General features: G+C 41.0%; 1 protein-coding gene across 9 annotated transcripts in view; it reads right to left on the bottom strand.

Moving 5' to 3' along the window:
• SYNJ1 (synaptojanin 1) overlaps positions 1 to 25,985 on the bottom strand; it is a 78,664-nt gene that overhangs the window by 35,496 nt on the left and 17,183 nt on the right. For 4 of the 9 annotated variants that reach the window (XM_058661701.1, XM_058661703.1, XM_036494738.2 and 1 more), the window contains exons 3-12: positions 22,132 to 22,218; positions 18,705 to 18,972; positions 14,276 to 14,501; positions 13,813 to 13,896; positions 11,520 to 11,581; positions 10,590 to 10,686; positions 8,992 to 9,161; positions 6,954 to 7,035; positions 4,145 to 4,297; positions 1,113 to 1,278 (exon numbers count right to left, since the gene is read on the bottom strand). In XM_058661701.1, the coding sequence (XP_058517684.1) occupies positions 1,113 to 1,278; positions 4,145 to 4,297; positions 6,954 to 7,035; positions 8,992 to 9,161; positions 10,590 to 10,686; positions 11,520 to 11,581; positions 13,813 to 13,896; positions 14,276 to 14,501; positions 18,705 to 18,972; positions 22,132 to 22,218 (1,395 nt within the window). The remainder of the gene's footprint in view (positions 1 to 1,112; positions 1,279 to 4,144; positions 4,298 to 6,953; positions 7,036 to 8,991; positions 9,162 to 10,589; positions 10,687 to 11,519; positions 11,582 to 13,812; positions 13,897 to 14,275; positions 14,502 to 18,704; positions 18,973 to 22,131; positions 22,219 to 25,985) is intronic. The other 5 variants (XM_058661702.1, XM_058661708.1, XM_058661704.1 and 2 more) reach the window with 2 other exon arrangements.

The following is a 25,985-nucleotide window of genomic DNA, read 5'->3' as shown; positions in this document are numbered from 1 at the left end:
TCAATTGTTGTTTATTAATGCCTCCACATCAAAGTAGGCACAGGTGGAAAGAGGTGACAAAACACACATCAGTCAAGTCTCTACTTTTGGAAGCCAGGAAGAAAGCCTGAAGTTGAAAGCAGTAGCTGATGTCAGATTTAGAGCTGGGTATGTCTCAGTCCTCCAGCCTACCATTTACAGATCCCTGAGGAACTGGCTGTAGTTAACTGTCTTGCAGAATTCTCACGACATGGAATTCCAAAAGAATCCACAATAATCTAGTTAACCAAGTACTTATCCAAAAGTGCATTACTTGAAGCAGGAATAATTTTCTCCTACTTGAAAGATTAAGATCTGTTTAGGGTTAGGGTTTAAGATCTGGTTTAAAACTGACAGTAAAACAAAATGTTCAGTGCTTCCAAAGTTAAAAAAAAAAAAAAAGAGGAGAGTTGCAATGTCTGATTTATTTTGTCAGTTATACCTCAATAAAACTGGAAGGGGAAAGGAAGTCTCTCTTATTACACTGTCCAATGAATGTTACATTTCTACATAGTATGACTTTTATGTGCTCACTAAGAGAGGAAGTTCAAATCATCTGATTTTAGTAAAAGATAAACAACAAAAGTAGGCAAAAACATATCTTGAAGGTCATATACTTATGTCAAATATTAAAACTGGTAGCAGTAGTTAGTGTCCAATCATATGCACTATTTGAAATTAATATGATTTAATGTATATTCAAGCAATAACAATCAAAAGACCAAATTTAAAAATTTTGGAGAAGTTATTAGAATAATAAATATAAAAATTGGTTTTCTCAATATAGCATTTCTCTACATAGATTACTGAATATTAAAAGTCTTAAATATTCTATAAAATCTTGTCTTGTACATAGTTAGCAATATTGTAACTACCATTGAAACACAATCTATAGAAACATAAAAACAAAAGGGGTTCAGTTTATGTTTGCATAATACCACTAATATAAACATTTTATAAGAATGCAATTTTTAAAAATTATCTTTGCAAATATTCCTTCTACAACCACTTTACTCAGCTACAGTTTAAACACTGGACTTATAAAACCTTGGGACTATAAAACATAAAGCAAATAAAATGTAAAGAATGCATACCACGCAAACTCCCAGTAGTCAGAAGAGCTCGTGCTTTGTCAGCTAAATCACTATTTAGAGTATTTCCCAACAGCAAAACATCGATAGCCTCTTGCTTGGAACTGTCAAAGAAGTTATTCTGAATTGTTCTGGTAACAGACCGAGCACCATCTTTTAGCTTTCCAGCCTGTTGGAGGAGAAAGGAGCATGATTTTTCATTCTAAACACTGCTGACCAGTAGGTGTTTTGAAATTTAAACTGTTTTATATCCTTTTAATATTTAAAAAAAGGACCAAGCCATGGTGTTTGAACACATACTTGTATGTAAAATACTTAAAAGATGTCACTGTTCATTTCCTTTTGGGTCACAGCATTGCACAAAGAAAAAGCTGAATACCACAGCATTCAGCTACAGTATCTAGAGCAGGAGCCATGAAAACATGTTCACTAACAGGGAATAAACTGAAGGGCACTCACTCGAGACGTCGTACCTCTTAAACCTGAGCATGGGATGGATGGCTAAAGGCAAGATGGTAAAGAAAATGAACCTAGCTACAAGGAAAACTTTGTTGCTCTGATAGATGATCAAAGCTCACACTAATTCTCAGACTAATTTAAGTAATGATGTATATTTTAGATCATTTTATTGCTTACCATAAAAATAATAATTCTGTCACTGAAATGATTACAACTTCCCATGAAATACGCTAGTTGCCACAAATAAAGACTCACTCTAGGACCCAGTGTAAGGCTCATGGACTAAATCCTCACTTTGCAGGTGTCAGCATCTCATACGGGTGCCAATTTGTGTCCCGGCCACTCCACTTACTACCGAACTCCCTGCTTCTGCCCTGGGAAAACAGTGAAGGATGATTTAAGTCTTTAGACCCTGCACACATGTGTATACCTGGAAGAATTTCCTGGCTCCTGGCTTCAGATTGGCTGAGTTTGGACAGTTGAGGCCACTTGGGGAGTGAACCAACAGATGGAGGATCTTTCTCTCTGTCTCTCTATAAATCTGATCTGTCTTTCCAATAAAAATAAATAAATCTTGTAAAAATGTTCTAAAAAACTTGTTTTAGGGCTGGCAGATGTGTTCAGCATGTTAGGCTGTCATTTGTGACACCACCATCCCACTGGAGTACTGGTTCAGGTTCCATCTGCTCTAGTACAGGTCCAACTCTTTGTTAATGTCCATGACAAAGCAGAAGATGGCCTAGAGTGCTTGGGTTCCACAACCCAAGTGGGAGACCCAGATGAAGTTCCTGGCTTTGACCTGGCCCAGCCCTAATTCTGGTGGCCATTTGGAGAGTGAACCAGCAGATGGAAGATTGATTCTTTCATTCTCTCTTTCTATTCTCTCCTTCCCTTTCTCCTTTTCTCTCTGTAACTTTGTCTTTCAAATAAATAACTACTTAAAACAAAATTCTAATCTTAGACTATGAAAACAGGCAAAAAAGATCCCACACATTTTGCTTTGCAGAAAATAGTTTGCTAATATCCTTTAAAGAAACAAAATCAGAGATTTCTTCTCAGAATACAGAGCCAGTTATTTTAAATACCAATAAATGAATGCTACTATAAACAGTTATTTCAATTTTGCACTAAAGGATTATTTCCTTACATAGATGACATATGCAGATGACATTATTATAAAAGACACTCACCATTCACATTATCAGGCAATTAATCAAAAGGAATCCAGAGAAAGGAAAAGAAAGAGCAGTTTAGATGTTAGACTTTAGTTCATTTCAAAGCAGTATATGTAATATATAAAATTTCACAGCTATACAAAGACCACTGAAAATATATGTAACTTTTGTACATATATTGTCTTAGTCATGAAAGAAATAAAAAGAATCTAAGAGCATTTTAAGCAAAAGCTACAGTGAACCAGTTTTTAATTGCAACAATTATTTTTATGAAAGAATACCTGAAATTTTAATGACTTCATGTGTCCAAAAAAACAGAGCTCATTTCAGAAGTAAGTATTTGTAAAATTCAACACCAATTATTCTACGGGTTGAACAAAGTAAACTTCACAAGGAAGGTCAATACCTCTGGGCAGAGGCACGGTGTTTCAGGACACAACGGAGAGGAGGGAGATTTGGAAATGCAAAGACCTGGAGACAGTGAATGGGCTTAAAGAACTGCAGGTGCTACAGTGAGGAAACTGCATGTGAACCATAGGAGTGGTATATATTCTCATTTCTACTGCCAAAATAACATGAGGAATAGCAGAGATTAGGAATGTTAAATAAAAAGAAGTCCAGCATCTTCACAAGGTTAAATAACAAGTAAGTAAAACAAGGAGAAATATGTCAAGCATGGTTTCAAAATCCCTCAGTAAGGGCAAATTTTAGTAATTAAAAAGGCAAGGATGAGACACAAAATTCTGATTAAGTTTATACATTACATGTCTTAGGGCACTTTCTCATAACCTCCTTTTCAGAGTAAGGTAAGTAGAGGGATAAAAACAACATTGAGCCATTGAGCCCTGGGGACTTGGGGTTTACAGAAAGCACTGCACGCAAAAATTGTTGACTGATTTTAACTTATCCAACATTTGTCACACATGAATTACAAAGAGGCATTGTATCAACCGCAAGGGACACTAAGTGAAATGAGAAAGGACCCTCTACTAAGGATTAAACAAACAAAATCACACTATCAAAATAAGTAATACAAAAAGTACAACAGATATTCAAGGTAAAAACTACAAGCAGTGCAAACAGTCCTGGTAGATTCTCACGAAATGACTACTCACATAAAAGCTCTTCAAAAAGGTCACAGAAAAACAACTTATTTTGGTATTTAGCCTTATCTAAGTATGCCTTTTCCACAAATATTTGGAAGACCTATAACTATGTTGCATTTAACCACTGGTAGCTATTGCAGAAAACAGCATCCAGGGCCCAAAAGCATGATTATATGGAAGCAAACAGCAGATACTATTCATTTAAAAATCTAATAAGTTTAAAATGACTACTTAAAAACCTCCATAGAGAGGAAAGAAAGAGACTTGCATTAGATTGTGACAAAGCTGGATTTACCTTAGCCTTCCCTTCGAGAGCACCCGTGCCAGCGTAGATCTTACTGATGGAGTCACCATTCACAGACCACATTGAACGGAAAACTTCCTGAAAGCGGGTCACCAGCTGAGGTTTTTCAGCTAAACCCAGAGCTTCCAACTGCTTAGCAAGCATCTGAAACAGCAACCAAGAAGCCTCTGTTAAGTATACTAACTTATTAATCATTATTATAACACATCTTTTCTTTCTTAATAAGAAAAGATACAGAGACAGAGGGATAATCAGGGACATCTTCTATCCACTGGGTCACTCCCCAAAAGGCCACAGGGCCAGAGCTGGACTGGTTGAAACTCAAGCACATAGGGTCATCCTCTGCTGCTTCCCCAGGCACACTGTAAAGGAGCTGAATTGTAAGTGGATCAGCTGAGACTTTATTCGGGATGCTAGTGCGGCAGGCAGTGGCTTTACCTTCTACCCCACAGCACCTGCCCCATGACAGAACTTCTACAAACAATCAAACCAAAAAGAGCTAGCTACATGACTATGAGACTAAATTCTGAAAATACTAGGCTGTGATATTTCTCATGATTTCAATTTTTAAAGTAAATGTCAGAAGAGTGAAAACCTGTAACAGTAATCTTTTACATCAATGAAAACTTTCTCCTGATTAAATGATAAAGTATTATAAACAGGACTAATTTACCTGGCTCAGCTAATAAAAACATGCATTAGAATACAGAAAAATGTTTACCAAGCTTACCTAAAGACATATTAAAAAAGAAACTAAATTTTTTAAACGTCTGTATTTCATTTCGTAAATATGGATAATTAAAATGAAGAGACTGTGACAAAAGGAGAGCTGCTTTTAAAATGCCACAAAAATTAAGAAAGTAAGTTAAAGCTCTAAATAAAGCCAGGAAGGCTTTGCAGGCATTAAGAATTACGGGACACAGTTCCTTCACCTTACGCTACAAGTGTTCCAATCAGTCACTGCTCTATCAACTCTTGCCCAGAAATCTGGAGTTAGAACGATGTGTAGCAATCTTTATGTCCTTTGTTCCTCTTGCTTGGAATCCATCACATTTTATATGCGGCATTTTTACTGAACTCTTCTGCATCTATACTTTTTTCTTTAACCTTACTTATAAGTCTGGTTACAAAATACTTACAGAAATCTTCAACACTAAAACCCTAAACTGGGTTCATTTTATTACTTAGTAGACTTGTACCAAAGCTGTTCTTTGCTAGCCTGTAGAATTCAATACGGTAGGTTACCATGATCTCTTTAATAATTTAAACCTTTCTCTTTTCAAGAAACCAGGCAAAACTAACCCTTTTAGTTTGGTTTTACCTGACTTAGCAATAAATGCTATAACCAGTCAAGAAAATGTTATACTACAAAATGTTCTCATAACCTAACTTCCAGCACCAATGAAGAGTTAGAGAAATTAGATCCTAAAAAAACCACTCAAGCTATTATTTTTGAAAATCTTTGTGAAATGTAGATAGTGAGAAACACATTAAAAAAGACAGAGATCTCCTACCCATGATTCACTTCCCATTTAATACAATTTCAGTATTTCAACAGACTTACTCTCAGAATCAATGTAATATACTAACACACAAGTCAGAACTAGCAACCAACCCAAGCTGTACAATAAACTGTATCCACGCCTACTTCTCTTTTCTGTCATATTTTCTAAACTATAGTGACAAATCTTAACATGAGATTTCATGAAAAGCCAGAACAGAATTTAGTTATAAGAGAGGTTTATTTTGTAGACGAACATTTTAAACATTACTTTCATTTTTGAGACAAAAAAAAAAAAAATCTTAGCTGTGGAGTAACTAAGCAAATCACATTCTAGCCAAATTTAAGATAATTAACCAGAGGAAATAAGATGTTACTTCCTATTCCTATTTTTGTGGCTGTTTAAAATAGCATGTGATAACTCAGTTAAGTTCCCACAAACTAAAATAAAGATTTAGGGTCAGAACTGTTGTGTGGTGGGTTAAGCCTGTCACATATGATGCCAGCATCCTATATGAGCAGTTCAAGCCCTGGCTGCTCCACTTGCAATCCAGCTCCCTGCCAAGACAGTGCCTAGGTAAGCAGTGGAAGATGCCCTGAGGGCTTGGGCCCCTGCAACCATGTCAGGGTCCTGAAATAAGCTCTTAGCTTCAGCCTGGTCCAGCCACTGCCACTGCAGCCATCAGAGGTGAAACCCCCTCAACCCCGAGTAAATATGCTTTCAAATAAATAAATACATCTTTAAAAAGTTAAAAAGACCTAAAACAGACTCACCACAGCTTTATGATCCTAAGGTGCCTAACAGGAAAGACCAAGTTCCGCTTTGTTACAATGTTTCAAAAAGTTGAAACTATTAGACTGAATTTGATGGATAACTGGTAAGATAACTGATTCTGTTTTTCATAGCCACTGATTTAAAAATGCAGAACTGATCTGCGTTACAAAGCATCAAAGAAACGTACAGCCACTGTGCACATGTGTATACAGACCGCCCCATTCTGATATTGAGGCACGCACTAAGGCAGGTAATAGTACTGAGATCATGTGAACAGTAAAGAGAGTGTCAAGGAACAACAGAATGAAGCAAATAGACAACTACCTAAAGAGAGCAGATAACGGAAACCTTTCTCATCAAAGGGATTGGGTCACTTGTGAGAAAAAACTAGAAAAAAAGTAAACTCTGCCTATCATGAGCATAACCTCACTTCTTCCTAAATGTGAGTGAGAAGCACAAGCATTAAGAAAGCACCCAAAGAGGTACATATACAGTACAAGGCACATATATCAATTATTCTTTACCTCCAACCCAAGGAATGCCTGTACACTATTTGTTCTATCAAGACAATCCAAGCAATTTGTTCGAACTGTACCACTCTGGCATCTGTTAACAAATCCAATAAGGTTAAAAAGTTAGTTTGGAAGAAAAACAAAGCAAAACAAACAGCATAACTGAAGAGATTAAAATATGATACTGACTTGCCTTGCCCATATTTTTAATATTACAATTTTAAATATACAAAAATGATAGAATTACATCATGAACTACCTAGATCCCACACTGTGAACATTCCTTATCAGTTATCAATCACATTTGTATTTTTCATTAGGTTAGCAGTTAGGAACTAAACAAACATTTACATATTACTATTTATAATTTTGGAAGTTCTTTACATGTAAGATAATCAAATACCTGTAGAATTAATTTGTTTTAAAAATTAATTAATGTTTTAAATAACATGTTATCACCAGGCACCAAAACTGAATATTAAACAAAAAAAGAAACAACAAAAATTCTAGCTTTATTCATTAATTTTTTAAAAACTATATTCTGAACTTAGATCTTTCAATATTTACTTTTCTCTATGTCATATGAAGAACCGGTAGTTTCAAATCATACTGAAGCAGACAGCAGGCAATGCCTTTGACTCCTGCTAGAATCTACTAGTCTTACCGAAGTCCACAAATTATTAGTTTTAATAAAATATTTATTTTTATTGGAAAGGCAGATCAGATTTATGGAAAGAAGGAGACAGAGAGAAGGGTCTTCCCTCTGTCAGATCACTCCCCAAATGGCTGAAACGGCCTGAGCTCAGCTGATCCAAAGCAAGGAGCCAGAAGCCTCTTCCAGGTCTCACACACAGTGCAGGCCCAAAGGCTATGGGCCATCCCCCACTGACTTCCTAGGCCACAAGCTGAGAGCTGGATGGGAAGTGGAGAAGCTAGGAGACAAACTAGCACCTCTATGGCATCCTGGCACTTGCAAGGTGAGAATTTAGCCATTGAGCCACTGCGCCAGGCCCATTTGCTTTTGTTTTAACTCTTTCTGAAAGGCAGAATCACAGAGAGAAAGGAGAGAAAGGAGAGAGAGAGAAAAAGAGAGAGAGCTCTTTCAGTTGCTAGTTCATGCCCCAACTGGAAGCAATGGCCAGAGTTGGACCAGTCTGAAACCAGAAGCCAGGAGGCTCACCTGGATCTCCCGTGTGGGTAATAGGAAACAGGCACTCCAAGAGGTACACCAGCAGGGAGCTGGATGGAAAGTAGAGCAGGTGGGAACTGAACCAGTGCCTCTATGGCCAAGGGGGTGATCTAACCCACTGCACCACAGTATCATCCCCAAAACATCACTTTTGAAAGAAGTGAAATAGTCTCATGGATGCCTGCGCACGATCTGAAACCTGATCAATCTTAGCTCCAACACTTCCTATTTACGTGACGTGGGGGAAATGACAGCCTTGGTCCCCAACTCCTCATATGCAAATCAGCATACTAACAGAATCTACGCTTGCAATTTTTGCTACTGATACACGTAAAACTAAATGTACTGTCCTATAATATATGCTCAATAATGCAACCTAATATTATGATTTGTTGCATTCTCTAGAAAGAAAACAGTGGCTGGTGTTGTGGAAGAGCAGGTAAAGCCGACACCTATAAAATCAGTATCCCATACAGATGCCAGTTCAAGTCCCAGTCACTCCATTTCCAATCCAGCTCCCTGTTAATGGCAAGGGAAATATAAAAGGTGGCCCAAGTCCTTGAGCCCCTGACACCCAAGTGGAAGACCCAGATGAAGCTTCAGACTCCTGGCTTTGGCTTGGCCCAGCCCTGGCAACTGCAGCCATCTGAGAAATAAATGGTGGATAACAGATCTCTAACTCTCTCAAATAGATACATAAATCTTAAAAACAAACAAACAAAAAACCAAAAAAGACACCTAAAATCAACTATAAAAAAGATACTTCATTACAAATTTCAATTTAGGAATTAAAACATGTTTCATGTTAAGGATAATTTTAAAAGCAAAGTTCCAACTTAAAGAACAGAGAAACAATCAAACCTTTGAACTTCATTTCCATCAAAATAAAAAAATCCATAATCTATAAACTTCTGGACTTGGGGTTTAAGAATACTATGCAACTTTTCTACTTTTCCGCCTTTAACCATTTGGTGGTAATCAAAGTTCACCATCTGGGTATCAGCAGCATGTTCAGAAGCTTTCAAATGACTCTGAAAGGAAAGTGACAAACATGTAATCAGAGAGCGATTAAATATGATCTTATCAAAGTGACGAACGGAAACACACACTCCAAGGTACAATCTCAGCATATCCTCTTGAAATCTCATTCATCTTTCCAGATTTCACTGACACTGGCAGTAAAAATGGAATCACCTGCTGAAACTAAATGACATTTCTTCCCCTTGAAATCTCATTACTACTCCTGAGAGATCAGGCGATACAACAGACTTCAGGGAGCTTCACTACCGTCACAATGGAAAATTTCTTCCAATAATGAGCATGCACTTTTACAACAGAAATTTAATGACCTGTTATAGGAACTCATAATAAAGCATCTTGTTTTTTGAGACAAACTGTGTCAGGATAGATTCTCTCTTTTTTTAAAAAAAGATTGTTATTTTTATTGGAAAGTCAGATATACATAGAGGAAGAGAGAGAGAAAGATCTTTCGTCCAATGATTCACTCCTCAAATGGCTGTAACAGCCACAGCTGAGCTGAGCTGAAGCCAGGCGCCTGGAGCTTCCCCTGGGTCTCCCATGTGGGTGCAGGGTCTCAAAGCTTTGGGCTGTCCTCTACTGCTTTCCCAGGCCACAAGCATGGAGCTGGATGGCCCTCACCAGGATTAGAACCGGCACCCATATGGAATCTTGGTATATGTAAGGTGAGGATTTTAGCCACTAGGCTACTATGCCAGGCCCAAGGATAGGTTCTCTTTTATGCCTTCATTCAATACATACAAATAAATACTTTTTAAGTTTACAATAAAGAGTCATTCTCTGTTATATAACCTGCTCACAGGCTTAAAAATAGCTATGTAATTCAGTTACTTTTGGACTTAGGAGACTGATCTTTACAAAAAAGCTATTTTAAATTTAAAATCTGAAGTAACATAACATACTACTCCATTTTTGATTCCATGAAGTTTACTAAAAATGTTTCTTCTGTAGATGTCAGGTGATTTCTTGGGTTCTTTTTTCCTGTGATTTTCAAGTTGTCACTCATGGTTACAGGAAGACTAACTAGTCTTACATCCACACAAACACATCGAAACAATGGCGATGGGCTCTGGGCGGCAAGCAAGACAACCAGCAGAGGGTGCAAGCTGCGTGGCATTTCTCTGCAATGGGAGACCATTTGTGGACAGAACTTTCGTTATCTATCTATCTATTTATCTACCTACTTCTCTACAAAAGGAACAGAAAACATTGCCATTTCCCATGAAAATTTTCCATAATTCCTCCTTCCCATAAGCTTCACTGTTTCCCATAACCCCACAAAGTTAAAGGTTCTAAAGGAAATACCAACACTTCTAAGGCACTAATTCACTTCTGGGGAGAATTTGGTTATTGCATTGTTTTATTTTTGTAACACCATTCTACGCATCCACGGGCCAGAAAGAAGAAATGAACATACTCACCTGGAATGCTTTACTTAGCATATGTTCACCTTCCTTAGATCCAAGCAAATTAACTATTATCTGTTTACCATACAAATTCTTAAGTGTTCTAAAATGCCTATTGAAGGAAGGAAATAAGCTTATGTCAGATGATGGCCTAAGACAATTTTCTGAAACAAGGGATCAGTAAATTCATTTTACATGGTCTCAATCTATGAGAACTTGGCCAATGAGATTTTCCCGCTGACTTGTGGAAACCAACACTATTCTCACCCAAGGCCGGACTACGGAGTCACCTAGCTCCTCCCCATTCCGTGAGGCTGGCAGCAACAAAGATACCACATCAGCTCTGAGCAGGAAGGACGGAGGGAATACACCCCAGGAGCATTTGCAGGAACCTCCTTACTAACTCTAGCCTTTAGAAAAAAAAAAAAAAGCCCTAAATATGACTCTTCCGCCCGGCTCCTAACCACTCCAGAGGCTATACAGACAAAGCAATGTCATACAAAGGAAGAGAACATGAGGCATTTACAATTCTAGAAATGTCACATCTTAAACAATAAAAGAAAACAGATGATGCTCAATATATTTTTGCTCAATGTAAGACTTCAACACATAATCAATATAAAACAAAAATTAATGAGTTATTTTCCAATCTGAAATCCAGTGTGCAGGCTACACTGACAGTCCACCGCTGACATTACTAGTCACGTTCAAGTGCCCACCTGGCTAGCGGCCACATGTCTGGCCAGTCAGTGCACCCGAAGAGGAAGTCTTCAGGTGAAGAGATCAAATGCACACTTCAGTGTGACCACCTGTGGAAATCCTAACTGTAGGGCCATGGGCTTCCAAGTAAACCAAAAGAAGGCCTTACTTAGTGCCAAAAATGTTAAACAAATCAGTAAATAGAAACAGCCTTACTGCTCAGCAATTTCAAAGAATCAGTCTTACCTGTCAAAAGCAGGTGCATTGGCTTCAAATCCCCTCGACATCCGGACACGATGGGACCCCACCTTACAGAAGAAAAACAGACTTAATCATACCAAAACTAATATGTAGACAAAAGAAATACGACTGTGTACGATAAAATTAATTTGTTGAATACACAACAGCAAATAAAATAACTGATTTTAATTCATAATATATCTAGGGGAATATTCATAACATTCTAGGGGCTTCCTTCTCTTTCATTCTTAAAAAAAACTTTATAAAAAGACTAACAGGTATGCCATTATGAAATACTTCTAAACCAACAGAAATTTTCATTCATGAAGGGTTTTATTCAAAAGAACAATTTCATATATATAGTATCTAGTTTTAAGTCCAAAATACATGCTCTGTTTAAGTTAATAGATACTATCACCCTTTGGAAATTTTTAAAAAACCATTGAAACCACAGACATACTTTCTCAGATCAAGAATTATTCAGATAAGAATTCATGTCCCCTGACACAAAGCCCTCCTCCACCAAGCTGCCGCACCATTTCTCCATGGTTTTTTTTCTCTGCCATGCTGGATATTTGCCTCTCCCTCACCTAAGCTCTGGCAAATTAAGATACTCGTTCCTACACTTGATCTTAGCCAAAAGGCCAAGAAGCGATAAGATACTCATTCCTTCCAGGAAAATAGAGTCTCCCAGTTAACCTCAGAGCCACAACTACAGTAATAGCACATTTTGCAGGAGCAGAAATTTTGGATATGAGTGAAATAAATGAGATGACACACAGGACACAGAGAGATGAGGCTGAGTGGAGAAATATCGAACAGATAATAAGAAGAAAAATAAAGATGAGAACAGATTATTTTTCTGAAATCTTCTAAACATTTCTGTAACTCCAGAATCAAATTTGCCCAGAATTCAGTCTCTCTGCATTGTGAGTAGCAAGAACACTGAATCAATTACGCAGCTCATCAAACGAAACTATAAAACATCTCCACATGTTTATCCAATTTTGAAAGTGAACTAGTAGTATTAAGAATGCACCCTTGCTGTCCTAAGTCAATCTCCTGATTATCCTAATAATCACTGACTTTTTTCTTTTAACAAACGGATTAGCCTAACTCAAATCTAGATTTAGTTTCATTATATAGCGCTTATTCAACAGTCTTTAAAACACAACTGTGAGAGATGTGTTTATTTGGAAGGCAGAAAAATAGAGAGGGATTGGGACAGCCAGAGAGATTGTCTAGCCAATGATTCACTCCTCAAAAGGCCACCAAAGCTAGAACCAGGCCAAGCCAAAGTGTGGAGCCAAAGAATTCTGTGTAGCTCTAGCATACGGTTGGCAGGGCCCCACGGCCATCTTCTATTGCCTTCCTGCACACTAGCAGGAAGCTAGACCAGAAGCAGAACAGCCAGGATTCAAATCAGCACTCTAATACAGAATGCAGAGAGCAGCTTAATGTGCTGTGTCACAAAGCTAGTCTCTCAGCTAGTCTTCAGCAAACTGTACAGCTGAAAAAATTCCAGTGTTATATAAATTTTCTCCGTAACAGTCAATCTGGAATGTAAATTGCAAAGGCTGCAAGATTTTCGGCCTTTTTTCCCCATACTATAGGCTGAGATATAAAACTTGCTATACATACCCAGAAGCCTACAGTGAAGGATTTACAATTTAGAGCCTAAAGGATTATCTGAAAACATACTGAAGATGACAGTTCAACAAAAACTGCAAAGCAAAATGTCAGTAACAAATACACCAGCAATAACAACAGTTAGACTTAGATGACATTGGGCACCAAATGCTATTCTAACTACTTTTCATCTAACCTTCACAATCGAATGAAGTGGATACTACTGGTGTTCTTTCCTTTTTACATACAAGGAATCTGAGGCTCTGAGAAGTTAAGTCTTGTTGGAAAGACGACAGAGCTGGTGCTGGGAGAGTAAGGACCCCCATCAAGAAGTGCAGTTCCAGGGGCTTTGTTTTAATGACTACATTCTTCCACCCAAACAGACTAAATGATTGCACAAAACTATATATATATGATAAATACAGAAACACTCCGAGGAATTAATGTGATAGAACACACCCCAACATCTGAAAAACTAAACAGAACTGGATTTACACAGATACTTACTTGAAAAGAACACTCAAAGGGGGAAAAAGCTAACTCTAGGAACATGGTACTCCTCATCAGCAAATCTAACTAATAATATGAGCTAGAATAAGGTTATTATGTTGCACTATTAATGAAATGTTCTGAAAGGTTAGAGAATGGGAAAAAGCAAGCCAGCACACACCTGCAGCCCTGGTTGCTCCCAGAACAGCGGCACAGAGCCCCGGATTTGGAGAAAAGAAGACACGGAGTCATCTAAGTACACCACCTGCAAAGAAAAATCACATGTAAACATGCTCACAAACTCGTTACTTTGTACTAGAAAAACAAAGATCATTTTAAATTTCAATATTTAAATACATACCTTTATATTTAATTTCCTCTTAGTTTTAAAAGTATTTTTATAAATATGAAGACTTAAGTTGGGCTTAGGACCTAGGATAAATATACTTTCATAGCCACAAATATAATTTTCAAATAGTACACATGTATACCACTGAGTTTACTTTATTCAATTTCTCCCTCACATGTATAATTTCCTTAAAAGTTGTTTAGTTCAATAATTGAAAAATAAAGGTCTGTTATTCTAGCATTTTCTGTACATCGCCTGGTAATACACAAATTAAGTAATATAAGACACTAAATACCTGTTCTGTTTCTACAAAATTGGCGACATGACCATCATCATTTGTTCCTCGGACATTGAACCTGGTCCCAGCTCGTTCACAGCTTAATCTGGAAATGAGGCAAGCCTTTGCCTGTTTGTGAGCAGCATAGATTGTTCTGATTTCCACTCCCCCACACATGAGGCGCAATAACCAGTCATCACAATTCACGCCATAGTGCTTGAGATGTAAATGCAAAGACTGATTCCTAAAAGAAAAGCAATGTTCTGCATTAGGATACTCGGTACTAAATAACAAAGTACAAATTTTAAAATGGTGTTCTTGAGGCTGACACATTGGCATAGCACACTAATCCTCTCCCTGTGACAGCCGACATCCCATATGGGCACTGATTCAAGTCGCGGCTGCTCCACTTCTGATTCAGCTCCCTGCTAATAGCCTGGGAAAGCAACAAAGGGAGGCCTTGGACCCCTCATCCACATGGGAAACTCAGAAGAAGCACCTGGCTCCCAGCTTCATACTGGCCCTTTGTGGCCTTCTGGGGAGTGAACCAGCTGATGGAAGACCTCTCTTTCCCATTCTCTATTTCTCTGTCTTGGAAACATTGACTTCAGAGTAAAATAAGATAAATCTTATATAAATAATTAAAATGGTGCTTTCCAAATAATACATTATCAAATTAAAGTGCACCAAGAAGAAATGATTTTTTACATTTTCTATGCCACATATCAGAAGTGAGGGCTAGAAAATGAGATCCTTGGGGGTCAGTACTGTGGCACGGCAAATTAAGCTTCAAGCCTGGCACACCAGCATCCCATATGGTTAAGAGTCCTAGGTGTTTCACCTCGAATACCGCTCCATGGGAAACAGTAAACCATGGCCTGAATGCTTGGTCCACTGCTACCCATGCGGGAGACCCAGATGGTGTTGCAGGCTTCTGGCCCAGCCACAACCACTGCAAGCATGTGCAGAGTGATTCCAGCAGACGGATAATCCTATCTGTCTGTCTGCATAGCAAGCCTTTTATAAATCAGCCTTTTAAAGAACTGAGGCCTTTGGATATGCGATCTACAGTCTATAGAGAAAAATCATTTTCAAAAACTTCATTAGCATCTGTGTCCCACATCTTTTTAAAAAAGATGTATTTATTTATTTGAAAGCAGAGTTACACAGAAAGAGAGATTCTTGCATCAGCTGGTTCACTCTTCAGATGGCCACAATGACTAAGACTGGGCCTTGCTGAAGTTAGGAGTTTAGGACTTCTCCCAGATCCTCCACGTGGGTGCAGGGGCCCAAGCACTTGGGCCACCTGCTGTGTTCCCAGATCATTAGCAGGGTGCTTGATTGCAAGTGGAGCAGGCAGGACATGTACAGGAATCAATACAGGATGCCAGCCTTGCAGGCAGCAGCTTAACTTGCAATACCATAATGCCAGCTCCTCTGTGTCCCATTTCTGTCCTGTCTTAAATACATCAAATCTAGCTTGTTTCAAAAAGAGCTCAATACACACACCCACTCCCACTTTATAAAGCTCTGTTTTTAAGAGTTGACTTTTATAAGACAATTTTTAATTAATTTGATTTAAAGATGCTATGTGGCTATTACAACAGACAACAGATGGGTTTTCCATCACTCCAGATCTGTTACCCATTCTAAGTAACAGATTGCTTCCAAACTTTTCAGAGGAAAAAGCTTTATTTAGAGGCCAGTGTGATGGCTCCTCTAGCTAATCCTCCAACTGCAAGTGCCAGCAAAACATATTGGTGTCAGTTTGTGTCCTGGCTGTTCTGCTTCCCATCCAGCTCCCTGCTGACGACCCTGGAAAGAAATAGAGGATGGTCCGAAGCCTTTGGACCTCTGCACCTGCGTGGGAGATCTGGAAGCTCCTGGCTCCTGTTTCGGGGGTCAGTCCCAGGTCTTGCAGCTGTCTGGGAAGTGAGTCAACGATGAAGTATCTCTCTCTGTCTCTTTTTCTCACAAAAATTTAATTTTTCCACTAAAAATAAATAAATCTTTCAAAGTTTTATTTAAATAAACACAGAGAAACCCAGTGATTACAGAACAGATAAAAATAAAATTTCCATGATGAAAGCTGAAGAGAAGTAGACCTCTACCAGACTTAACTAAAGTTTACTGTTGATCAAAAATCTTATTAATTATACAGTGAATTTTCTACAGTATTGAAGCTTGATTCTGAGTTTTAAAATTCTTGCTTCATTTTTTTTAAAGATTTATTCATTTTATTACAGCCAGATATACAGAGAGGAGGAGAGAGAGAGGAAGATCCTCCGTCCGATGATTCACTCCCCAAGTGAACCGCAACGGGCCGATGCACGCCGATCCGAAGCCGGGAACCTGGAACCTCTTCCGGGTCTCCCACACGGGTGCAGGGTCCCAAGGCTTTGGGCTGTCCTCAACTGCTTTCCCAGGCCACAAGCAGGGAGCTGAACGGGAGTGGAGCTGCCGGGATTAGAACCGGAGCCCATATGGGATCCCGGGGCTTTCGAGGCGAGGACTTTAGCCGCTAGGCCACGCCGCCGGACCCTCTTGCTTCATTTTAAATGGAAATCTAAAACTTAAGTGGTGAGATTACTTCTGAGGTAACATTAAATCGTTACTTCTTTTTAAAATATCGAAACTTCCGCTTCCATCCTTCACTGGCACCTACTGAGGCGAAGCTCACATTGAGACCTATTACATCAAACAGCACAGCTGAAATCTGGCAGGGCACAGACACCCACCCACCTCCGTGAGGGGACCTCAGGTCCTGCGCATGTCCTGCTGCACAGCTTCCTGTGGTCAGTTTTTGAGGCCAATGTGCTGCTACTCTTTTAAGTCTCCAACATAGTAAACTACATGGGCATGTGACTGGCATCTGGCATGGCACCCTTTGACTACAAAACTCACTGTATTCTCACACATATATTTCTACTAAACTTCAAGAGGGTACATGATGAATTCTAAAATTTGTTTGTTTTTTTCTTTGCAAAGTGAAACACAATACTTATTCACCTTCTGTATTCTGACTAGCCTCGTCACCTACTGAAGAAATGCCTTCAGGCTTTTTAGCTTTGAAATATTCTCATCACTATCCTTAGCGAGTGAAAAAGCACATGCATTATGCCTACTGATTGCGGTTAGCAAAGTGTCTGCACCTGCTTGCACCTGTACTGTGGCAGGAAAGCTCCTGCCTCTCCACATTCGGAATCGGGAGGTGGGAAGGAATGAGCAAGGAACAGCACTGGGAGGACAGCGGCCCTGGGCACCGCTGCAACATTTACCTTCCCCACGGGTTTCACTGGCTTCCAGCAGAAGGCTAACGTTAACATGGACTTCATTCTTAGAAGCCTTATCTCTGAACATCCCATGGGGGTTCAACCCATCCTCACCAGTTTTTTACTTTCTTTGAGCAGCAAGGACTTGACGTGCACATATCTGTGCTATTAACCTCTCCACCATCGCTGCTCTATCTGTCCTTTGTCTGCCCTCACTGTCTCTTCCTTTGCTAAGGCCCAACTCTCCGATAAACTGGGCTCTTTTCACTCTGCCTGCCTTTTTCCCCTACGCCACCGCTGATCAATACACTTCCATGTGAGTGATCAAGATATTGTTCTACAGTGACTTTCCTATCCCAGCTCGCTGCTGATTTTGTTTCCTCTGAAAGCCAGGACAAATGGCTCCAACCTGAACGTACTACTCAAGGACCATGGCAATGGGAGTGTGAGGGAGCACCTTCAACCGGAACTACCATGGGAGGCCAGGAGCAGAGAGTCTAGGACCTGGGCCTTACCACATATGTCAAAATAATGAAATATAATTTGTATGTGTTATTAAGGAAAAACAAAAACACTGATTCTGGTTGTAGATGACAGAACTACTGTATCAGAAATCTGGCCTGCTGCATAAAGGCAATAACAATCCCGCCTGCTCTGCTCTTCATTCATGCCTTCTTGGAACAGCATATTAACGCACAACCATAAACTGTATCATAGTACACCAGTGGACTTTGTCCCAGTACACTATTTCTTCACAGCCCAGTGCTCTTGAATCAAGAGCATTTATTTACAACCTCAAAATTAAAAAGAAAAAGAATGCTGACTTCAGAAATCGACAGTGCCAGAGGAAAGATCTCAAAATTAATAATTATGAGCAAAAATGTTATTATAACTAGATTCATACCAAAATTTGATCAAGTATTTCAAATGTATAGCAAAGACCAGTCTAGATGAGGGACAGGAAAGGGTTTCCTGTGACACGCCAATGTGAACAAACTGAGAGCGGCTGCTGCCACGCTCTCTCCGAGGGACCCCGCAGTCCCACGGGGCATGTGCTCAGGCAGCAACGACGATCCCTTGCTGTCTTTGGAAATCGCAACCGCTGAACATACTCTGCCCCAGATTACCAAGATGTTGCATTGCATATGATTACAAACGGATAAAATAAGACTCACCAGAAAAATCTATTATCAGTTGTGTGTTCCTGAACACTACGATGTGCATTAAGACTCAAATCTAAACTGACTCCAGATGCAGACCATGCAAAATAAAAGTTTCCTGAATTCAAAACTTTGCGCACTTCTGAAATGCGATCCTCATCTGAAGAATCAACTCGAAGGGATATAAACTCAGTGGAAGTAACTCGGAAAACTTCAGATTCTTGAATTTTCCCAACAGACATACATCCAGTGACTAGGACGAGATAATGTAACATAGTATCACCTGCAAAAACCAAAGATTTTAATGTATTAAAAATCTCTGTATTTCTTAAGCTATGTAAAATATCTTTCCAACAGCCAGCTCAATGGCTCAACTGGCTAATCCTCAGCATGCAAGTGCTGACATCCTATATGGATACCAGTTCCTGTCCCTGTGGCTTCTTTTCCAACCCAGCTCCCTGTTTACGGTTGGGAAAAGCATCATAGGATGTCCAAAGTCTTGCGACACTGCACCCATGTGGGAGAACCAAAAGAAACTGCAGGCTCCCAAGCTTTGGATCAGCTCATCTCTAGCTTATGGCAGCTATCTGTGGAACGAAACAGTGGTTGGAAAGTCTTTCTCCTCATTTTTCCTTCTCTCTGTAAAAATCTGCCTTTACAATAAAATGAATCAAAAAACATCCTTGACTTACTGTTCTTACTGCCTACATCTTTTAAATCTGACACTGATGATTTTAAACCTATCATGAACATCTTTAAATCCACACTTACTTTTTTTTTTTAAAGATTTATTATTTTTATTGGAAAAGCGGATATATATAGAGGAGCAGAGACAGAGAGGAAGATCTTCCATCCGATGATTCACTCCCCAAGTGAGCGCAATGGCCGGTGCTGCGCTGAGCCGAAGCCGGGAACCAGGAACCTCCTCCGGGTCTCCCACAAGGGTGCAGGGTCCCAAGGCTTTGGGCCGTCCCTGACTGCTTTCCCAGGCCACAAGCAGGGAGGTGGATGGGAAGTGGGGCTGCTGGGATTAGAACCAGCGCCCATATGGGATCCTAATAAATGCAAGGTGAGGACTCCAGCCAAAGGGCTACTGCACCAGGCCCTCCTAAATGTTTTTAAATAGGAAAGTTTTTTTTCCAGCTAAAAAATGTAAGTGTGGGGCCCGGTGGCGTGGCCTAGTGGCTAAAGTCCTCGCTCTGAACGCACCGGGATCCCATATGGGCGCCGGTTCTAATCCCGGTGGCTCCACTTCCCATCCAGCTCCCTGCTTGTGGCATGGGAAAGCAGTTGAGGACAGCCCAAAGCCTTGGGACCCTGCACCCATGTGGGAGACCCGGAAGAAGCTCCTGGCTTCGGGTCAGCCTAGCTCTGGCTGTTGCAGCCACTTGGAGAGTGAATCATCAGATAGAAGATCTTCCTCTCTCTCTCCTCCTCCTCTCTGTGTATCGGACTTTCTGATAAAAATAAAATGAATCTTAAAAAACCACATCTACTATAGTTAGCATTTTGACATTAATGGTCTAATCTCATGTAAACGTAATCTTACATAAAGTTAATATGAGGCTATAAAAATCTATCAAGCAAAAAAATGCATGTTGGGTTGGGATGGGCATCATGGCACAAGGTGTCAGGCCACCACTTTCAACTCCTGAGTCCTATACTGAGTGCCAATCTGAATCCCAGCACCTCCACTCTGGTCCAGTCTCCTGCTAATGCAGCAGCAGATCATGAAGTTTTCGGGACGCTGTTACCCACGTGAGACTCAGAGGCAGTTCCAGGCGCCTGGCTTCAGCCTGGCCCAGCTGTAGCTACTTCAGCCATAAGGGAGTGAATTAGCAGGTGGGAAATCTCTGTGTTGATCTGCCCTTTAAGTATATACATATGCACTTGTGTATGTAAGTGTGTGTGTGTAGCCTTCACTTCTTTCCCTTACAATTTTTTTTTTAAGATTTATTTTTTATTTTCATTGGAAAGTCAGATATACAGAGAGGAGGAGAGACAGAGAGGAAGATCTATCTGATGATTCACTCTCCAAGTGGCTGCAACAGCCAGAGCTAGGCTGACCCGAAGCCAGGAGCTTCTTCCAAGTCTCCCACACGGGTGCAGGGTCCCAAGGCTTTGGGCCGTCCCTGACTGCTTTCCCAGGCCACAAGCAGGGAGGTGGATGGGAAGTGGGGCTGCTGGGATTAGAACCGGCACCCATATGTGATCCCAGTGCGTGCAAGGCAAGGATTTTAGCCACTAGGCTACTGCGCCAGGCCCCGTTCCCTTACAATGATTAGACAGCTCAGTTCAGACAATGAATGTGAAATTTTTTTGTAAATAATAAAGTTGAAAAATGATATATAAAATAAACTGGTGATAAGTGGGTAAAAAGTTCTCAATAACAACTTATAAAGCAATTTCATCTGAAAAAGTCTCACGAATATTTTTTAGCTAATTGTGACAAAAATTCAATGAAGTCAGTATGAGGTAGGAATTCTACAGCAGTATATACTGAGTGTGGGTTCTGACACAGACAAAGGGGCGCTCAATCCTGGCTCCCCTACCGCTAAGCCAACCTCAATATGTCAGCACTAGTAACCTGAGACAGCATCTCATGAGAAGAGACTAGAACAAGGACCGCAGTAGACTTGACTGTAAGGATACTTAATATAAGCAATAAATCACTGTGCATAGTGGTTGACACACGAGATGCATAACAAATAACAAATCTCCATTTTACCAGACCAGTACGTATGTCCATGAACAACGAGAAAAGGCAAATCGGCCAGAGTGGCAATCAATCACTCCCACCAAATTCACCCTTCCGCAGACCTGACTGGCTTTTCCCCCCTCCCAGTTAGATTTTCTCAAGGGAGGAAACCATGTATGGCTGACTGTGCAGGTTCCTCATCTTACGGTGGACCAACACAAAACAATTCATGCATCATCACCAGTCTTTGGGCCACAAAGTGGAATCACACCATCACACACACACACACACACACACACACACAGATATTTATAAAAATTAAGACAGGCTATAACTGGGTCCTTCTCAATCCAAAACTTGTCTTTTATACTACAAATGAGGGAAATCAGTATGGTTCCCAAGAAGACCTCTTCCTAAATGTGCTGAAGCAAAGAAAAAGGACAATGCCCTGATTCTGGTTGGATAATCAATATCTAGCTATTACAGTGTCCAATAAAGACACTGCATCTGGAACTTAAGTCATAAAAGTTTAATGTGCATATGCTCAAGTTTTTGGTTTTTTTGTTTGTTTCTTGTCTTTCCAAGCAATAAACATGACAAAATAAGCTTAAAGTTTAGATGCTACCAAACTTTCAGCTCAAATACGGAATCTGAAATGCTACACTGGTAATCTCTCTTAAATCCTCGTATTACAAAAGCAGAAATTTTTTTAGAAGGATGAATTACACTGAACAGGAAACTTACCCAGATTCAGCCGTAAGACCCCTAAGAGCCCATATGCATCCAGTACTTTTGAGTAGGTACCCTTGATGGCCTCTTTTTCTGCAGATGCTGGAAAAAAAAAAATCTTGGTTATGAAAATGACCTCTAACATCATTTTCTACTTAGCTTTAAAGAGAGTGTCAATCTAAAATCTTTGAGTCTGTTATCTTTAATTTAAAAACACTACATTAGGAGCTGCTGGGGTGTCTTGGTGGGCTGATTCCTCTACCTGCAGCACCACCAAGCCATAAGGGCACCGGTTCTAGTCCTGGCTGCTCTACATCTGAACCTGATCCAGCTCCCTACTTACGGCCTGGGAAAACAACAGAGGATGGCTCAAGCCCTTGAGCCCTGCACCCACATGGGAGACCTGGCAGAAGCTCCTGGCTTCAGATCAGCTCAGCTCTGGCTGTTGTGGCTACTTGGGGAGTGAACCAGCAGATATAAGATCTTCCTCTCTGTCTCTCCTTCTCTCTATAACTGCTTTCCCCACAAAAGAAATAAGTCCTAAAAAAAAAAAAAAAGAAAGAAAGAAAAAGAAAAACCAGAAGCAATGCTTCTTCTCTAATCAGTATCTTCCCAAGGTCATCATCTCTCAGTCAGGCTTTAAAAAAGGGGGGTGGGTGGCACTGTGTGTTGCTTGGAATTGGAGTTCTTGGTATGAACTCAGTTTCCTAAATAAAGATAGCTACGAGCACAGACATAAAAACAGGTGCATATGACATAGCACTTAGGCATATTTACATACATTCCTTACTACTCTCCACTGAAGGGCCTGGGATCAGCAACACTCTCAGTGCAGTGACCATACTGGGCACCCGGATCTTGGTTTGTACCATTACCCACTAAAGGAAGCAAGGACTCCTTGGAGAAGTGGCAGGTGGCGAGGTAAGCACAGATAGGACAAGCCTGAACCACTCCAGGACCATAAGGAACACACTCAAACAATAATAAAGACATATCACAAAAGTCTCAGCACGGTGCGAGGCCAGGAGCAGGTAGGCCAATGGCCACAGCATAAGACCAGGGGCCTGAGGAGTCCAAAGCAGGAGTGGTAGCACAGGGACCCAATGCAGGTTCCTAGGCAGCCCATACCCAAGATGCACCACTGGGCAGGTCTGGGAACAGGCAGGCTGAACGCCTCACAGGTCCTAGACAGGCAGCACGCAGGGAGCAAGTGGGCAGGCTAGAGGCCTGACGAGTTCTAGGCAGTTGCACCTTCTACGCCAGAGGTCTGAGATTGGGGTCCTAGGGGTGATGGGCCTCACTGATGGTCTTTGGCAGAAATGCAGGCATCCATGACCAGTTGGCCCCAGACATGACAGGATCTCTAATCTCAAGAGACCAGAGCCTTGGTGTGTGTGTGCAGGGGAGAGCAGAAGGTATCCTGGCATCAGAACACTCTGAGCCATGCTGTGCCAACAAATCTGCTGACCGTTATCAGGGGACAGAATCACAACCAGGCGCATATGAACGATGAGTCAGCCTGCTCTGGTGAATCAGACAAGGAGGCTTCAAAAGATGCTGCTTTGAAAGATTTAAAAAAAAAAAAATCCACGCCTTCTCAAAGTGGTAATGACAACGTGGAGGGCACAGCTGTTGGCACTGACTAGAACAGCTCCAGCTGATGAGATGGACCCAATGGGTGAGATATGGAGAGATTCCCAAATCTGGGACATGTATAGCCTATGCCTTCTTTACTTATCAGTAAAGAGTGGCTACAGAAGATTAGATGAATCCACATCCTTCAGCAACCCTTAAAATTACGAGTCAGGAGTCACAAATTGGAAGCCATAGCGCCCCCACCCTATGTGTTACTGCCTCTGCCTTCCTGTCAATCCAATCACCCTTTCCCCAGGATGTATTCCCCCTCCCCTGAGATCTGGGCACAGGATCATGTCAACATGCCCCTTTCCAGGCTCATAAGAAGCCAGGCACTGGGGAGGGGTCCTCTCTCTCCTCTTGCAAGAACAAGATGAAAGGGCCTGGCAGCATGGCCTAGCGGCTAAAGTCCTTGCCTTGAACGCCCCAGGATCCCATATGGGTGCCGGTTCTAATCCCGGCAGCTCCACTTCCCATCCAGCTCCCTGCTTGTGGCCTGGGAAAGCAGTCGAGGACAGCCCAAAGCCTTGGGACCCTGCACCCGTGTGGGAGACCCGGAAGAGGTTCCAGGTTCCCGGCTTTGGATCGGCACAGCACCGGCCGTTGCGCTCACTTGGGGAGTGAATCATCGGACAGAAGATCTTCCTCTCTGTCTCTCCTCTCTGTATATCTGACTTTGTAATAAAAATAAATAAATCTTTAAAAAAAAAAGAAAGAAAGAACAAGATGAAAGCAGACACCTCTCTCTCCCATCTTTACTCTCCCTGCCTACTCCATCCCTGAATATGGCCCACATATCAATGATTTCCTCATCTTTTAAATAGACAAAAAAAAAAAAAAAACAAAAAAACAAAAACAAAAACAAAGAACTCTGCTCAAGGGGACTGGTACTTGTGAAATCTGGAACAATTTGAAAAGCACCACAAGGGGCTGGCGCAGTGGCTCAACAGCATCTCATAAGGCTGCCAGTTCATATCTCAACTGTTTCATTTCAAATCCAGTTGCCTGCTTCTGGACTGAGAAAGCAGAAGAGGATGGCAGGCCCTTGGGCCCCTGTACCCACTCAAGAGACCCAGAGGAAACGCACTGCTTTAGATCAGTTCAGCTCCGGCTGTGGTGGCCACTTTCACTGAACCAGTAGACTGAAGATTTCTCTCTGTAAAGCTGCCTTCCAAATAAAAATAAATAAATCTTAAACAGAAAAGCATCACACAAAAAATAACAAGAATAATACATTAAACCCAGTGAGTAAGCCCATAAATTCAAAGTCTGATGACAAATGGGATGCTTACATAGCTTTCTAGTATCTCTTCTGGGCTGACACTGTGGCATAGCACATAAGGCTGCTATATGCAACACCAGCTTCCTGTTAGTGCTGATTTGTGTCTCAGCTGCTCCACTTCTGATCCAGCTCCCTGCTAATGGTTTAGGGAAAAAAGCAGTGGGAGATGAGCCAGTGCTTGGGCCTCTGCCACCCATGTGAGAGACCTGGAAGAAGCTCCTGGCTTGGCCTGCCCCAACCCTGGCTGTTGTAACCATCTGGGGAGTGAACCAGACAACAGATTTCTCTGGTTCACTCTCTCTGTAACTTTTCCAAACTAAAACACATACATACATACATACATACACCTCTCTTCACAGCACTTTGTGAAGAAGGCCAGTGACAGGTTTTCAACTAGCAGTTAAGGCCAGTCAGGACATGCACATTCCCTGTGGAGTACCTCAGGCAATACCCGACTCTGGCTCCTGGCTCCAGTTCCTGCTAACATGCACCCTGGAAGGCAGTGGGGCAGGCTCAGGTGACTGTGTCAGCCACGTGGGACACCTGGGCTGCACGCTGACCCCCACCTTCATTCCAGCCAAGCCATCAGCAGAGTGAAGCAGCAGACGGGAGCTAGCTCTTTTTCTCCATCTCTACCTCTCAACAAATCAGTAAATACATGTTTAAGGTCTGTCAGATGTGCCTACAGAGTATCCTCTAAATCAAAGTGAACATTAACAGTAACCCAAGTCAAAACTACCTGTTAATGGAAAGAATGTGTCACCATCTCTAGAATGTTCTTGTCCAAGATGTCTGCCCTAAATCTAAGCCTAAGGAACCATTGGGAAAACCCTTTCTTACTGTAAGACATTACCACAACAGTAGTTGGAGCTCAAAAGGAGCCCGAGGATTGCATGGCAATAATGCAGCCACGGAAATTTGATGATGCCTTGTCATGGTTACATCGGAAAAT

Source organism: Ochotona princeps, chromosome 3 (assembly GCF_030435755.1).
Source record: "Ochotona princeps isolate mOchPri1 chromosome 3, mOchPri1.hap1, whole genome shotgun sequence".
NCBI classification, from domain to species: domain Eukaryota; kingdom Metazoa; phylum Chordata; class Mammalia; order Lagomorpha; family Ochotonidae; genus Ochotona; species Ochotona princeps.
The sequence above is the reverse complement of the archived record's forward strand: the minus strand, read 5'-3'. Positions and strand labels throughout refer to the sequence as shown.